Raw genomic sequence first — 16991 nt, 5'->3', positions numbered from 1 at the left:
GTACTGGGGCCAGCACAGTGTATAGTGACTGTTGTCTCTACAGCTTGAGCTTCCTTTCGGGTGTGTGAAGTGGGGGAACTCCAGTGATGCAGGATGATGTGGTTCTGGGTCCTGGTCAGGACTAGAAAGCATATTAACCTCCCTGGAGGGTGGGTGTTCCAGGCAGGTCACTCCTTCATTCTTCTGACTGGCTTGGATGTGGTGAGGGGCTTCAAGGGGACCAAGAGCCTCAGCTGGAGCTGGGAACGGATTCTTCATGTCACCTTCACTCCTAGCAGCAGGCAGGGCTCCTACTTCATCCAGCGCAAGTAAGTTTGGGGCCAAATGGTTGGAGCATGCAGATGAGACAGGTCCAAATACTTCTGGAGATGGTCCTGGAAGTTGCCGTCAATCAGGGACCCAGGCTGGGATCCTGTTACGGGCCTCTGAAGGGAAGTTTCCATGCTAACTAAGTGCTGCTACACCTGGAAACCCCCTGCGGGAGGCAGCTGTGTGCACAGAGTGAGTGAGCCTGGCCCGTCAGGGCCATCAGCCCAACCCTTTTAGTTATGATGCTGGGCAGTGGGCTCACTCCACTTGCTGCCAAGGCCCTTCGACGCTCCCACCCCGAAATGACGACATGGCTAGTGAGGCTGACAGTCTTGTTGTAATTGGGAGGAAACGGGCCGCAGCACATTTGGCAGATTGAGAGTCATCTGCAGCCAGAGTTGGGGTTGTGTAGGCAGCCAAAGGGCTCAGGGCCCCTTGCCTCACATGGTGAAGAGAGGAAGAGGTAAATTTTAACCCAGATGGGAAAGTTGGTCCCTGGGGAAGTTTCACTTCCTCTCCTCACTCTCAGGAAGGTGGGGAAGGGCATCATCTCCCCTTGCTGCCAGAGTTGAGAAAGGCTGGGGAGGGTTTATAAAAATCTCCAGTGGAGACAACCTCCCCGAAGAGCCCTCCAGTTGGCCTCTGCTCCCTTCCAGCCACTTCACAGCAGAGTCCAAATCCAGAACCGTGTGTTTCATGGGCCTGAGGATGGTGAGGGGAGGACAGGGTGGCCAGAGGCAAGGAGTGGGAGATCAGGGGCAGTGGCCGTTCTTAGCAGTTCCAGGGAAACAGGGCCTTTCTCCCAAGCACCCTGCACAGGCTCAGTGGCAGCTCTGGCCACCTGCCCTCCCAGGAGGGTTCCAAACCCCCACGGAATGCCTCAGCGTTGGAGAGGGTTCAGGCAAGGAAGACCACGAAGATGATGAAGAAGACAATGAGGATGAGGAAGATTTTGACCATAAGCCACCGGTTGGACGTGACCGACTGGAAGTACTTGAGGATCTCCGAGTGGGCGGCCTCAACGTCCAGCTGGGCTCCTAGCACGTTCTCGTCGATCCTGGAGAGAGGGCCGAGAGGAGGGGAAAAAGAGTGACACTTGATTAAAAGGAATGCTGTTGAAATGTATTTTTGTGTGTGTGTACATGTATTTGTAGATGGGAGAGCTCTGGGAGCTCCCATTGTGGCACACAGTAGGTTAAGAATCCGACTGCATCGGCTCGGGTCACTGCAAAAAACACGGGTCTGATCCCCAGCCCAACGCAGTGGGTTAGGTTAGAGGATCCGGCATTGCCACAGCTGAGGCTTGAATTCAACCCCTGGCCCAGGAACTTCCATATGCTGTGGGTGCAGCCGTTTAAAAAAGAAAAGAGGGGAGTTCCCATTGTGGCTCAGCGGTTAATGAACCCGACTAACATCCATGAGGATGCCAGTTTGATCCCTGGCCTCGCTCAGTGAGTGAGTTAAGGATCTTTTGTTGTCGTGAGCTGTGGTATAAGTCGCAGACGTGGCTAGGATCCTGTGTTGCTGTGGCTGTGGTGTAAGCCGGCACCGACAGCTCCTATTTGACCCCTAGCCTGGGAATCTCCATATGCCGTGGATGCAGCCCTAAAAAGACAAAAGACCAAAACAAAACAAAAAAATATATCTATATTACCCTTCCAGAAAATGCTCTGGAAGGGTAATATAAACAAATCTTGGCTCTGGTTTGAAAATCAGCTCTGTAGCATATGACCCTAAGCCAGTCACTTAACCCCAAGTCTCATTTTCCTCAACTGCAAAGGAGAAAATTCAGATAACACAAACCACACCTCTCTAGCTGCTGTCAGTCTTAAATGAGTAGAGTGCCTAACTCATACTAAAAGGACCCAAAATGTTAGTCATTATAATTTTTTGCACATCAGTATTTATGGATTTTTCTCTGATAAGCAGTATTGCCTTTGTAATAACGGGGGAAAGGTCACAGGCCATTATGGTCAGGAAACCCTGGTTCTGAGTGAGAAAGGAAGAAAAACTTGATGATACGGACAGAAAGGAGATAAAGAAAAGCCCCAGGGGAGTTCCTGCTGTGGCTTAGCAAGTTAACTCAACATAGTGTCTATGAGGAGGCAGATTCGATCCCTGGCCTTGTCAGTGGGCTAAGGATCCCGTGTAGGTCTCAGATGTGGCTCAGATCTGGCATTACTGTGGCTGTGGTGTAAGCCAGCAGCTGTAGCTTCAATTCAACCCCTAGCCCAGGAACTTCCATATGCTGCAGGTGCAGCCATAAAAAGAAAAAAAGAAAAGCCCAAGGGAGTTCCCTGGTAGTCTACCGGTTAAGAACTTGGCATTGTAACTGCTGTGGCTTGAGTTCGATTCCTAGCACGGGAACTTCTGCGTGCCACAGGCATGGCCAAAAAAGAAAGGAAAAGAAAAGAAAAGCCCGATATTAGAACATGTCTCTCAGGATATAGAGAAGTCCTCAGAAGAATGAATGGCAATCTCTTGAGAGGCTGCTGAGGAAAATAAAACATTTCCCAGCTAACGTGCATGTGCAATCCTGAAAACGAAATATGAACCCTGGTCTTTGCAAAGGGAGTCGCAGGGAGCAGAAACCATCGTGCGCTGTGAGGACAGAAAAGTTGGTGAAGGCTGGGAATCAAGTAGGCAAGTGAGAGGAAAGGCTGGGCTGGTGACTGCAAGTCCAAGGTCCTGGGAAGGTGGTCACGAGACTATCAGGTAATCTCTGGCCAAACACTGGAGCATGAATTGTATGATTCCCTGTTTATGTCAGAGAAGCTAACAAACGTATCAGGTTTCCCAGCTTTGGGCTATAATTACATTTCTCAGTGTGGATGCATTTGTCATCCCATAGCCAATAAAGCTCATTCACACTGACAATCATAATGGCTCTGCTTAACAAAAATGGAAAAGCAATCAAATCAATCTGGCATATGGAAGATTTTTATTTTATTTTATTTTTTTGGCCATGCCTAAAGCATGTGAAAATTCCCAGGCCAGGGACTGAACCTGAACCACAGCAGTGACACAAGTGGTTGCAGTTCCAAGGGAACTCCTAAAACATTTCAAATGGGAGACCGTGAATGAAAACTAATACAAGGGAAATCTAGGGGTGATAAAATTAGGCATCAGTGGGATATTCAGAGGAATCAGTAGGGGAGTTAAAAGTCAGAAAGGAATGGGGAGAAAATAATGACTTGGGAGGGAAAAGACTGAGGAAAACAGAGAGGAGAACAGTTCGCAACGTTTTACAGAAAGAAAACCATAGAGGGAAGTAATTAAGCAATAAGAAGCTGGAGTCTTGCTGAACACAAAGGATGGATGATGAAACTGCTATCAGAGGCATGGACAGCCAGAGGACGAGAAGGTAAGTATAAGGTGGGAATGACAAAAAAGGAGTTTGATGGAAGAAGATAGAGAACTCAAGAACTAGAAGGACTATTTGACCATCTGACCGTGCCTAGGAGATCTTGGATTTTAGTTCTTTTGGCTTCAGTTTCCCCAAAACGTCATAATTACTGAGAGTAACTGGATCATGTTCAGTGGATACAGAAGCTGCCTTGAAGTAGCTCCTAGTGGCCAGAAATCTGACTGTAGTAAAGAATAATGATGGTGCAAATCAACCATAGTAAAATAAATTAGTTAAAAAAGAATGATATTAGTAATTTTTAAAATTACTATTTACTATAGTAATTTCATTGTTTTATTTTATTTTTGCTTTTTAGGGCTGCACCCGTGGCATATGGAGTTTCTCAGGCTAGGGTCAAATTGGAGCTGCAGCTGCTGGCCTATGCCACAGCCACAACAACAGCAACTTGGGATCCTAGCCGAATCTTTGACCTACACCACAGCTCACAGCCAACGCTGGATCCTTAACCCACTGCACGAGGCCAGGGATCAAACTGGCATCCTCATGGATACTAGTTCGTTAACCACTGAGCTACGATGGGAACTCCTATAGTAATTTTATTTTATTTTTTGTCTTTTTAGGGCCGAGCCCACTACATGCAAAAGTTCCCAGGCCAGGGATCGAACCTGAGCCTCAGCAGTGACAATGCCAAATCCTTAGCTGCTAGGCCACCAGGGAACTCCTCTAGAGTGATGCTTTGAGTCCCTATGAATGTCCAGCTCCTTAGCCCTATGATGATCCATGCCTGACTCATTTGTGAGAATGAGTATGGCAAAATGGTAATTTTCTAATTTCTTCTACATTCATTAGCTGACAGAAGGAGCTTTCTCTCTTTAAAATTACTATAGAGGAGTTTCCATTGTGGCTCAGTGGGAACTCCTCTACAGTAGTTTGTGTTTTTATTTATTTTTTTAATAGCAGTTTTTTTGGGGACAGGAGTGACCAAAAAAAAAAAAAAAGTGTCATTCATTCCACAGATGACTTGGTTTGATGGTCACCACCTTCAACAAATGACTAAACTTGGCATCACCAATGCCAAGAGGTAACCTCATCAAGTGCCTACCATAGGATCATCTATAGCTAGCCCCAAATATTTAACTTAATCACAGGTAAAACAGTGCACAAGTACACTGGCAGGCCTTTGAACAAGAGGCACTGGCCTCTAAAAAGAAAGAAAATATCACACATACATACACACAAAAACAAAAGGCAGATGAAGGCTTTAACAATCAACTGAAATGTGTGAATGCTGCCTGGGTCTTAAATGTAAGGAAAAAAAGCTAAAACTATTTCTTTAGAACAGTTGGGGAGGTTTGAGTTTAGATTGAGTACTGGATTTGCTGGAGACCTGTTAATTTCTTAGGCTTTGTAATGGTACGCATATTCAGGAGAATACCTATTCTTGGCAGATGCATGCTGAAGTATTTGGGGATAAATGTCATGATGTTTGCACTTAGATTTAAAGAAAATTTTCTTTATTATGGTTGATTTACGATGTTGTGCCAATTTCTGCTGCACAGCAAAGTGACTCAGTTTTATATATATATATGTATATATATGTGTGTATATATATATAAACATTCTTTTTTATATTATTTTAAATGATTCAGAAAAAAAGGGCAAGAGGAAGCAAATGTGATCAAACGTCAACAGTTGGTGAATCTATGTGAAAGGTACACGGGTGTTCATTATCCTCTCGGCTTTCCTGTGGTTTGAAAATCTTTGTCAAGTTGGTGGGAAAAAGAAAGTGACTAACTCTAGATGGGCAGTTTTTATACCTTACAAGGAAAAAGAAGCACCTATAGATCATCTCAAAAAAGCAAATTCTTAGGTCTCACATTCAGTGATTCTAGGGTGGGGCCCATGAAACTAACATACTGAGAACTTTGGACTAAATCAGTGGTTTCTAAGGAGGGTGCTTAACTCCAGGTTCACTGGCATTCCCAGGAAGCAAACACGAAGAGTAGCCATGTCTATTTGGAAAATATCATTCTTTCAAATTTCAATTTCTTGTTCACATCACTGTCCACAAGTTTTCTCTCCTTTGTTATTCCCCTTTTACGTTTCCAAGCCATTCAACTGAAATTGCTGGCACTGATTCAATTAACCAGAGCCCCCGGATCCAATTAACACCTGAGGATCCTTAACTCATGCTTCCTTCTCAGGGGCATCAAGAAATAGCCACTCCTTTCTCCCTAAAATTCCTTCCAGCTCAGCTTCTAAGAACACATCTCTGCTTTCTCCTCATCTTCGCAGTCTCTCGGACACATTCTTCCCTTTATCACAAGTGCCTGGAATCCACAGGGATGTATCCTATCCTTATTCTCACTTTACCCACTGTCCTTGGGTGGTCTTATCTATCTCATGGTTTCTCCTAGAAGCTGCTGGCTCCCAAGTCCTTATCTCTAGCTTAGCCCGCTTTCTGAGCATCAGACTAGGGGTCTTTGGCTTGGGAAAGACCTTCGCTTTCACAATGTCTGGAGCAAATCTCATCCTCCTCAGCCAGCATCCTCTTGTGTTCCCTCCCTATCCCTGGATCCAGGAGGACTAGCTCCCAGCAGCAACAAACATTTGCTAAACCAATAAAAAAAGGAGTACTAACACTGAAAAGGGCTTAAGACACTCTCAAGGAAGACTAGAATGTGAAGCTGCATATATGCTATAACTTGAACTACTTAAAACACATATGCATTGGGGAAAGAACCCAAATTATCTTTTATAAATCTGTTTCTTGGAATCTACAATAATATTTTTTCCTTTTTTTTTTTTTTTTTTGGTCTTTTTAGGGCCGAACCCATGGCATATGGAGGTTTCCATAGGCTAGGGGTCGAATCAGAGCTGTAGCGACCTACACCATAGCTCACGGCAACACCGGATCCTTAACCCACTGAGCAAGGTCAGGGATCAAATCTGTGTCCTCGTGGACACCAGTCAGATTCGTTTCCATTGAGCCACGATGGGAACTCCATACAATAATATTCTAATATTTAAAATACATAGTAGCCTGAGGAGCTACAGTGTTTATGGCCTAGCTCAGCAAGGGATTCCTTAGGTTTCAGTTGAACCAGCTAAGAATCACTCAATTCTCCCGATTCTAGGACCAAGACAGCTGTATCCACAGCTCTTTCAAAATATTGAATTAGGAGCTCTGGCTGTGGCCCTTATGGGATTGGCAGCGTCTTGGGAGTGCTAGGACGCAGGTTTGACTCCCTGGCCTGGCACAGCGTTGCCACACCTGTGGCTTAGGTCCCAATTGTGGCTTGGATCTGATCCCTGGCCCTTGAACTCCATATGCGGGGGTGGGGGTGGGGGACGCCACAAAAATAAATAAATAAATAAATACAACTGCCCAATTAAATACATGAGGCTGTTCAATGCATCGGCGCCAGGAAACCTGCTTTACACAAATGCAGGTGTTCACCCAGTTTCACATGATCAACAACCAAGAGTAAAGGCGCTTTACTAGGTGCTGTGGGGAATAAAGATCAACCAGGACTGGATGTTGCCTAGAGGCAGAACAAGTGGGTGGGAATGTGTGATCCTGTGGATTCCTCAAAATTCCCACACCTCTTCTACCCCATTCTCTTTCTTTCTTTTTTTTTTTTTTGTTGTTGTCTTTTTAGGGCCACATCGGTGGCATATGGAGGTTCCTAGGCTAGGGGTTGAACTGAGCTACAGCTGCCGGCCTACGCCACAGCCACAGCAATGCCAGATGCGAGCTGTGTCTGCAGCCTACACCACAGCTCATGGCAACACCAGATCCTTAATCCAGTGAGCAAGGCCAGGGATCAAATCTGCATCCTCATGGATACTAGTCAGATTTGTTTCTGCTGAGCTACGACAGGAACTCCTAGTGGCCTATCTTCCCACTGAACTGAGAAGACTAAAGTAGTCTGAAGAATTGGCCAAGGTTAAAGATAAATAAATAAATAAAAGGTTCCCGGGAGTTCCCATCGTGGCGCAGTGGTGAACGAATCTGACTAGGAACCATGAGGTTTTGGGTTTGATCCTTGGCCTTGCTCAGTGAGTTAAGGATCCGGTGTTGCCATGAGCTGTGGCGTAGGTTGCAGACTAGGCTCGGATCCCGAGTTGCTGTGGCTCTGGCGTAGACCGGCAGCAACAGCTCTGATTAGACCCCTAGCCTGGGAACCTCCATATGCCCCCTGGAGCGGCCCTAGAAAAGGCAAAAAGACCAAAAAAAAAAAAAGGTTCCTGAACTTCTCTTCTGGCTCAGTAGGTTAAGGATCAGCATTGTCACTGCAGTGGCTCAGGTTGCTGCTATGGTGCAGGTTCCATCCCTGGCCTGGGAACTTCTGCACACACACACACAAAGTTTAAAAAACATAGGTTCCTAGTCTCACTCTTGGATACTCTGATTCTACAGATATGAGTGTTGTGGACTGCCACGGAAGTTCCCAGGCCGGAGATAGAACCCTTGCCTCAGTGGAGACCCAAACCTCAGCAGAGATGCTGGATTCTTAACCCAAGTGCCACAGCAGGAACTCCAGTAAAATATATTCTTGTAGCTTATTTATTTTATATATAGTCGTTTTCAGCTCTTAAACCCCTCCCCTTTCCCTCTCCCCATCAGCAACCACTAGTTTGTTCTCTACATCAGTAAGTCTGTTTCTGTTTTGTTATGCTCATTCGCTTTTTTCTTTCCATTTTTTTTTTTTTCTTTTTATGGCTACACCTGTGGCATATGGAAGTTCCCAGGCTAGAGGTCGAATTGGAGCTGCAGCTGCTGGCCTACGCCAAAGCGGCAGCACACCAGATCCGAGCCATATCTGTGACCTATGCCACAGCTTGTGGCAGCACCAAATCCTTAGCCCACTGAACAAGGCCAGGGAGTGAACCCACATCCTCATGGATACTAGTTGGGTTCTTAACCTGCTGAGCCACAACAAGACCTCCCCCATTTTTAAATTGGGTTGTTGGTGTCTTTTGCTGTGCAAAACTTTTAAGTCCCATTTATTTTTGTTTTTGTTTCCTTTGCCTTAGGAGACAGATGCAAAAAAAAAATTGCTATGATATGTCTAAGAGTGCCTATGTTTTCTTCTAGGAGTTTTATGATTTCCAGTCTTACATTCAGGCCTTTAATCCACTTTGAGGTTACTTTTGCGTATTTTGTGAGATATACTTTTGTATATTTTGTATATGGTATGAAAAAATGCTCTAATTTCACTCTTTTACATGTAGCTGTTTGGTTTTCCCAGCACCACTTACTGAAGAGACACTCCCTATTGCATATCTAGGCTTCTTTTGTTGTTGACTTTTTTTTTTTTTTTTTTGGCTGAGCCCACAGCATATGGGCCAGGGATGGAACCCACTCGACAGCAGTGACAACGCCTGATCTTTAGCCTGCTGAGCTGCCAGGGAATTCCCTCCTTTGTCACAGATTAATTGACCACAGTGCATGGGTTTATTTCTGAGCTCTCTATTCTTATAAGTACCACGCGTTAACCAATTGTGTGACTGGAGCTACTGGGCTCTCTATTTTGTTTCACCGAGGTGTCTGTTTTTGTGCCAGTATCATACTATTTGGATTACTGTAGCTTTGCAGTATAGTCTGAAGAACAGGGAGGGTGATATCTCAAGCTCTATACTTCCTCAAGATTGTTTTGGCTATTGTTGGTCTTTTGTGTTTCCATACAAATTTTTAAATGATATGTTCTATTTCTTTGAAGAATGCCATTAGTGTCTGCACTGAATCTGGAGATTGCCTTGGGGAGTATGGCCATGTTAGTATTAATTCTTCCAACCCGTGAACATGGTAGATCATTCTATCAGTTTGTGTCCTCTTCAATTTCTTTTCTTTTTCTTTTTCTTTTTCTTTTTTTTTTTTTTTTGTCTTATTGCTATTTCTTTAGGCCGCTCCTGCAGCATATGGAGGTTCCCAGGCTAGGGGTCGAATCGGAGCTGTAGCCACTGGCCTACGCCAGAGCCACAGCAATGCGGGATCCGAGCCGCGTCTGCAACCTACACCACAGCTCACGGCAACGCCGGATCGTTAACCCACTGAGCAAGGGCAGGGACCGAACCCGCAACCTCATGGTTCCTAGTCGAATTCATTAACCACTGCGCCACGACGGGAACTCCCTTCAATTTCTTTTCATCAGTGTCTTATAGTTTTCCAAGTACAGGTCTTTCACATCCTTAGGTTTGTTCATAAGTATTCTTTCTGATGAGATAGTAAATGAGTTTCTTTCTTTTTTTCTTTTTAGGTCTTCTTTTCAAGAAGTTCCCAGACTAGGGGTCAAAACGGAGCTGCAGCTGCTGGCCTATGCCCACAGCCACAGCAATGGAGGATCCCAGCCACATCTGCAACCTACACCACAGCTCACAGCAACACCAGATGCTTAACCCACTGAGCGAGGCTAGGGACTGAACCCACATCCTCATGGATACTAGTCAGGTTCACAACCCACTGAGCCATGACGGGAACTCCCTAAATGAGTTCCTTAATTTTTCTTTTTTTTTTATGACCACACCCATGGCATACGGAAGTTCCTAGGCCAGAGATGGAATCCGACCTGCAGCTGCAATCTATGCTGCAGCTGAAGCAATGCTGGGTCCTTTAACCCAGTGTGCTGGTCAGGGATTGAACCCATACCTCCACAGTGGCCTGAGTTGCAGGTGGATTCTTAACCCACTGTGCCACAGCAGGAACTCCTTTAATTTCTGTTTGTTTGTGTATAGAAATTCAACAGATTTCTGTATATTAATTTTGTATCCTGGAACTTTACTGAATTCATTGATGAGCTCTACTAACTTTTCAGTGGCATCTTTAGGATTTTCTATGTATAGTATCACGGCATCTGCAATGCTGACAGTTTTACTTCTTCCTTTACAGTTTAGATTCCTTTTATTTTTCTTCTCTGACTGCTGTGGCTAGAAATTCCAATATTATGTTGAATAAAAGTGGCATTCCCATTGTGGCTCAGCAGAAATGAATCTTGACTAGTATCCATGAGGACGCAGGTTCAATCCCTGGCCTCGCTCAGTGGGTTAAGGATCCAGTGTTGCCGTGAGCTGTGGTGTAGGCTGCAGACACAGCTCACACCTGGCACTGCTGTTGGCTGTGGCATAGGCTGGCAGCTGCAGCTCCAGTTTGACCCCTAGCCTGGGAAGCTCCATATGCCTTAGGTGCCACCCTAAAAGACAAAAAAGTGGCAAGAATGGGCATCTTTGTCTTGTTCCTGATCTCAAAAGGATGTACTTTCAGCTTCTCACTGATAAGTATGTTAGCTGTGGCCTTATCATATATGGCTTTTATTATGTTGAGATATGTTCCTTCTATACCCACTTTGTGGTGAGTTTTTACCATAAATAGATGTTGAATTTTGTCAAAAGCTTTTTTCACATCCATTGAGACGATCATATGATTTTTGTTCCTCAATTTGTTAGAGTGGTGTATCGCACTGAAGATTTGTGGATGTTGAAACATCTTTGCATCCCTGGGATAAATTCCCATTTGATCATGGGGTATATTTTTAATATATTGTTGCATTCAGTCTTCTAATATTCTGTTGAAGCTTTTTGCATCCATGTTCATCAGTGATACTGTTCTATAATTTTATTTTCTGTGATATTTTTGGTTTTGGTTTCAGGGTGATGTTGGCTTCATTCCTTCCTCTGCAATTTTTTTGGAATAGTTTGAGGATTAGGTGTTAACTCTTCGCTAAACTTTTTTTTTTTTTTTTTTTTGTCTTTTTTGCCATTTCTTGGGCGGCTCCTGCAGCATATGGAGATTCCCAGGCTAGGGATCCAATTGGAGCTGTAGATGCTGGCCTACGCCAGAGCCACAGCAACACGGGATCCGAGCCGCATCTGCAACCTACGCCACAGCTCACACCGCCAAGTCTTAACCCACTGAGCAAGGCCAGGGATCAAACCCACAACCTCATGGTTCCCAGTCAGATTCGTCAACCACTGCGCCATGATGGGAACTCCTTCTCTAAACATTTTGTAGAATTCATCTGTGAAGCCTTCTGGTCTGGAACTTTTGCTGGGATTTTTTTGTTTTGTTTTTGATTATGGATTCGGTTTCATTACTGGTAATTGGTTTGTTTCCCCCCCCCCCTTTTTTTTGCTGTGCCTGTGGCATGCAGAAATTCCCAGCCCAGACATCAAAACTGTGCCACAGAGACAATCTAAACCACAGTGGTGATAACGCTGGATCCTTAACTAGCTGAGCCACTAAGGAATTGTGTGTGTGTGTGTGTGAGTTCATACTTTTTATTTCTACCTCGTTCAGTCTTGGAAGATCAATTTGTTCACTGCTTCTAGGTTGCCCATTTTACTGGCATCTAGTCTTTAATAGTAAGCTTTTTCTTTTCTGGCCATACCCACAGCATGTGGAAATTCTTGGGCCAGGGATCAAACCTACGCCACTGCAGCAACTCAAGCAGCTGCAGTGACAATGCCGAGATCCTTAAGCTTCTGCACCATAAGAGAACTCCCTGAAGTGAGTCTTATATATAGGTAGCACATATATGGATCCTGTTTTTGTATACTTTCAGGCAATCTATGTCTTTTAATTGGAGCATTTAGTTCATTTACATTTAAAGTAATTATTGCTGTTTTGCGATTGTTTTTACGTTTCTTTTTTGTTCCTTCTTTTGTTCTCTTCCCTCATGATGTGATGTCTATCTTTGGCATCATATTTGAATTTCTCTTTTTTGTGTATCTATTATAGATTTTTGGCTAATGGGTACCATGAGGTTTATATATAGCAACCTATATATGTGTGTGTGGTTTTTTGCTTTTTGGGTTTTTTTGTTTTGTTTTGTTTTGGCTGCAACCACAGCATGTGGAAGTTCCTGGGGCAGGGATCAAACCCAGTCACAGTAGTGATAACGCCAAATCCTTAACTGCTAGTCCAGCAGGGAACTCCCTATATGTGGTTATTTTAAGCTGCTGATCTCTTAAGTTTGAATGTATTTTTACACCCCTCCTCCAGAGTTACTGTCTTGAAATATTTTACATCTTCTTGTTTTGTGAACCCCTTACTTATTGCTGATAAGATGACTTTACGACTTGTCTTCAAATTTTCCTACTAGCTTTGTAAGTGGTTGATTTATTACCTTTACTATATATTTGCCTTTACAAATGAGCTTTTTCCTTTTGCAGTTTATGATTTTAGTCGTGGCCTTTTCTTTTTTACTCAGAGAAGTCCCTTTAATCAATCTTTTGTAAAGCTGGTGTAGTGGTGTTGAACATTTTTAGCTTCTGCTTGTAAAAAATTTTTTACCTCTTCATCAAATGTTGAATAAAAGCCTTGGCAGTTAACGTATTCTTGGCTGAAGTTTTTTTTTTCTTTTCTTTTTTTTTTTTTTTTTTTTTTTGGCCATGTCCCAGGCATGTGGAAGTTCCCAGGCCAGGGATCGAATCTGTACCATGGCAGCGACCTGGAACACAGCAGTTACAACACCAGGTCCCTAACCCAGAACTCCTGTAGATTTCTGTTTTTAGTCACTTTAAATATATCATGCCACTCACTTCTGACCTGCAGTTTCTGCTGGAAAACTCAGCTGATAGCCTTATGGGAATTTTCTTGTATGTAACTTGTTAGTTTTCCCTTGCTGCTTTTAATATTCTCTTTATCTTTAATCTCTGCCATTTTAATTAGAATGTGTCTTGGTGTGGTTCTCTTTGGGTTGATCCTGTTTAGGACTCTCTGGGCTTCCTGGACCTTGATGTCTTTTGGGAAGTTTTCAGCTACTATGTCTCCAAATACTTTCTCTGTTTTTTTCCTCTCTTCTGAGACCCTAGAAGGTGGATATCAGTACACTTAATGTTGTCCCAGAAGTTTCTTAAATTGTGCTCAATGCTTTTTTTCTGCTCAGCATCAGTGATCTCCACTATTCTGTCTTCCGACTCACTGGTCCATTCCTCTATATCATTTAATCTACTGGTGATTCCTGCTAGTGTGGTTTTCATATTAGTTATTACATTTATCTGTTTGGTTCTTGTTTATATCATCCGACTCTTTGCTCAACTTCTCACCATGTTCAGCCATTCTTCTCCTGAGTTCCTTGATCACCTTTACAATCATTGCCTTCAACATCTCTTTTTCCTTTTGGCTGTGCCCATGGCATGCACAAGTTCCCAGGCCAGGGACTGAACCCAAGCCACAGCAGTGACAATGCCAAATCCCCAACTGCTGGCTACCAAGTGACTCCATCCTTAAATTCTTTATCAGAGGGTTTGCCTATCTCCACTTTACTTAGTTCTTCTTCTGGGGTTCTATCTGTTCCTTTGATTGGAACGTGTTCCTCTGTCACCTCATTTTGCCTAACTGGCTTTTTTTGTTTCTGTGTATTTGGTACGTTGGTCATGTTTCCTGACCTTAGGGAAGTGGCCTTTTTAGGAGACGTCCTCTGAGTCCCAGCAGTGCATGTCCCTCTGTTCACCAGAGCTACATGCTGTAGGGGTGCCCAGTATTGCTTGGGCCCTTCTGTGGCAGTGGGGCTGACTGGACATGGGTGATCTGGTAGGCGTGGTCTGGTTACTTGCCAGGCCCTGCCTTGTGTGGAGGCTGCCAGCCACTGCTTGGTGAGATCTTTATTTTCCCATTTTATGGCAGCACCTCTGGCACAAGGACGTTCCTGGGTTAAGGGTGGAATGGGAGCTGTGACAGAGGCCTACACCACAGCCATGGAAAGACCAGATATGAGCTGCATCTGCAACCTCCACCACACCTTGCAGCAACGCCAGGTCCTTAAGCCACTGAGCGAAGCTGGGGATCAAACCCACATCCTCATAGAGATAACATCAGGTCCTTAACCTGCTGAGTCACAAAAGGAACTCCAGATCTTCATTTTTTATAAGCTCTAAAGGGGGTTCTTTTTTGTTGATGTGTCTTTTTAGGGCCACACCCACAGCTGTGGAAGTTTCCAGGCTAGGGATCAAATCAGAACTGAAGCTGCTGGCCTACGCCACAGCCACAGCAACACCAGATCCACGCCATGTCTGTGACCTACACCACAGCTCACGGCAATGCCAGATCTTTAACCCACTGAGCAGGGCCAGGGATCATTACCACTGAGCCACGCTGGGAGCTCTGGGGGTTCTTATGAACATCCAGATTTGGCAACCACTAGTTAAAAGGATGTTTCTGTACTTATTCAACTATTAGGTGTTGAGCACCAGACATTCATAAGGTTCTATGAGTTCATTTGTCTTGGTCCCTCCCCCAGCATCTGTTCAACATATTCTGCTTTCCCAGCTAGCAATACCTCGTCTTAAATCCAAGTCCCCCACTCATGCATTGATCCCACTTCCTCTCACTTTCTTTTTTTTTTTTTTTTTTGTCTTTTTTTGCTATTTCTTGGGCTGCTCCCACGGCATGTGGAGGTTCCCAGGCTAGGGGTCCAATCGGAGCTGTAGCCACCGGCCTACGCCAGAGCCACAGCAATGCGGGATCCGAGCCACTTCTGCGACCTACACCACAGCTCACGGGCAACACCGGATCGTTAACCCACTGAGCAAGGGCAGGGACCGAACCCGCAACCTCATGGTTCCTAGTCGGATTCGTTAACCACTGCGCCACAACGGGAACTCCCCTCTCACTTTCTCAAGGACATAACTTTAAGAATTCTTCCCCATCTTGCTATATCATCAATTTCTATTTTTCTGTTGCATCATTCCCATTAAAATACAAATATACTTTTATTTTCTCCCTTTTTTAAAAAACAAAATCCAAAGCCTTTTATCTCCTACTGGACAAGTGAACAATCTGAATACTAAAAATAATTATTATCCTAACTAACTGTAATACAGAACAATAAAAACCTTGGAGTTCTCGTCGTGGCTCAGAGGTTAACAAACCCAGCTAGTATCCATGAGGACACGGGTTCAATCCCTGACTTTGCTCAGTGGGTTAAGGATCTGGCATTGCCGTGAGGTGTGGTGTAGGTCGAAAATGCAGCTCAGATCTGGCGTTGCTGTGGCTGTGGCCAGCAGCTACAGCTCTGATTCAGCCCCTAGCCTGGGAACCTCCATATGCTGAGGGTGCAGCCCTAAGAAGACAAAAAAAAAAAAAAAAAAAAAAAAGCAGTAAAAATCTTAAGCTGATAATGATAATAAAAAAAGAGGAAGAATTAAACAAAACAAAACCTCCTTGGTCACTACCATGGCATCTAATCCACAAACTATTTACTCTGAAAATACAGCAAAATAATTAAAGTTTTATCCAGCCTGATTAAGAGGAACTTCAATTCTCTGCCATCAACTGTAAAAATGTTTTCTTAGGTCATCTCCCAAGGCAAGAGAAATAAAAACAAAAATAAACCAATGGGACCTAATCAAACTCACAAGCTTTGGCACAGCTACAGAAACCATTAAAAAAAACGAAAAGATAACCTACAGCAACGGAAAAAATAGTTTCAAGCGATGCAACCGACAAGGGCTTAATCTTCAAAAGATAAGAACGATTCATACAACTCAACAACAAAAAATAACCCCATCGAAAAAGAGGCAGAAGACCTAAACAGACATTTCTCCAAAGAAGACAGACGGATGGCCAACAGGCACAGGAAAAGGTGGTCGACATCACTGATTATTAGAGAAATGCAAATCAAAACTTCAGTGAGGCGCCACCTCACACTGGTCAGAACGGCCATCATGAATAAACTGACAAATAACAAGTGCTGGAGGGGGTGTGGAGAAAAGGGAAACCTCCTTCACTGTTGGAGGGAATGTAAATTCATACAACCAACCACCATGGAAAACGGTATGGAGGTTCCTCAGAAAACGAAATATAGAACTGCCATATGACCCAGCAATCCCACCCCTGGGCATATATCCGGAGAAAACTTTCATTGAAAAAGATACCATGCATCCCGACGTTCACTGCAGCACTATTCACCATAGCCAAGGCATGGAAACCACCCAAAGGTCTGACAGATGAATGGATTAAGATGTGGTACCGGGAGTTCCGGTTGTGGCTCAGAAATAATGAACCTGACTAGAACCCATGAGGGACCTGGGTTTGATCCCTGCTCACTCCGGGGGGTAAAGGATCCAGTGTGGCCGTGAGCTGTGGTGTAAGTGGCAGATGCAGCTTGGATCCTGCGTTACTATGGCTGTGGCGGCTATAGCTCCGATTCCATCTGCAGCCTAGGAACTTCCATATGCTGCTGGTGCGACCCTAAAAAGACAAAGAAAAAAAAAAAGATGTGGTACATATACACAATGGAATACTACTACTCAGCCATAAGAAAGAACAAAACAATGCCTTCTGCAGCAACATGGATGCAGCTAGAGATTCTCA

General features: G+C 44.2%; 1 protein-coding gene across 4 annotated transcripts in view; it reads right to left on the bottom strand.

Moving 5' to 3' along the window:
• Positions 1 to 627: 627 nt before the first annotated feature.
• STX5 (syntaxin 5) overlaps positions 628 to 16991 on the bottom strand; it is a 30760-nt gene continuing 14396 nt past the window's right edge. For all 4 annotated transcript variants that reach the window (XM_021079989.2, XM_021079995.2, NM_001243381.1 and 1 more), the window contains exon 11: positions 628 to 1366. In XM_021079989.2, coding sequence (XP_020935648.2) covers positions 1207 to 1366 — 160 coding nt within the window. In that variant the 3' untranslated portion in view covers positions 628 to 1206. The remainder of the gene's footprint in view (positions 1367 to 16991) is intronic.

This window comes from Sus scrofa, chromosome 2 (assembly GCF_054392235.1).
Source record: "Sus scrofa isolate SSC_HxYL_T2T_F1_AM1 chromosome 2, Sscrofa_HxYL_maternal_Yorkshire_Landrace_v2.0, whole genome shotgun sequence".
In the NCBI taxonomy this organism is placed as follows: domain Eukaryota; kingdom Metazoa; phylum Chordata; class Mammalia; order Artiodactyla; family Suidae; genus Sus; species Sus scrofa.
Note: the sequence above shows the minus strand (reverse complement) of the source record. Positions and strands in the feature narration are given on the sequence as shown.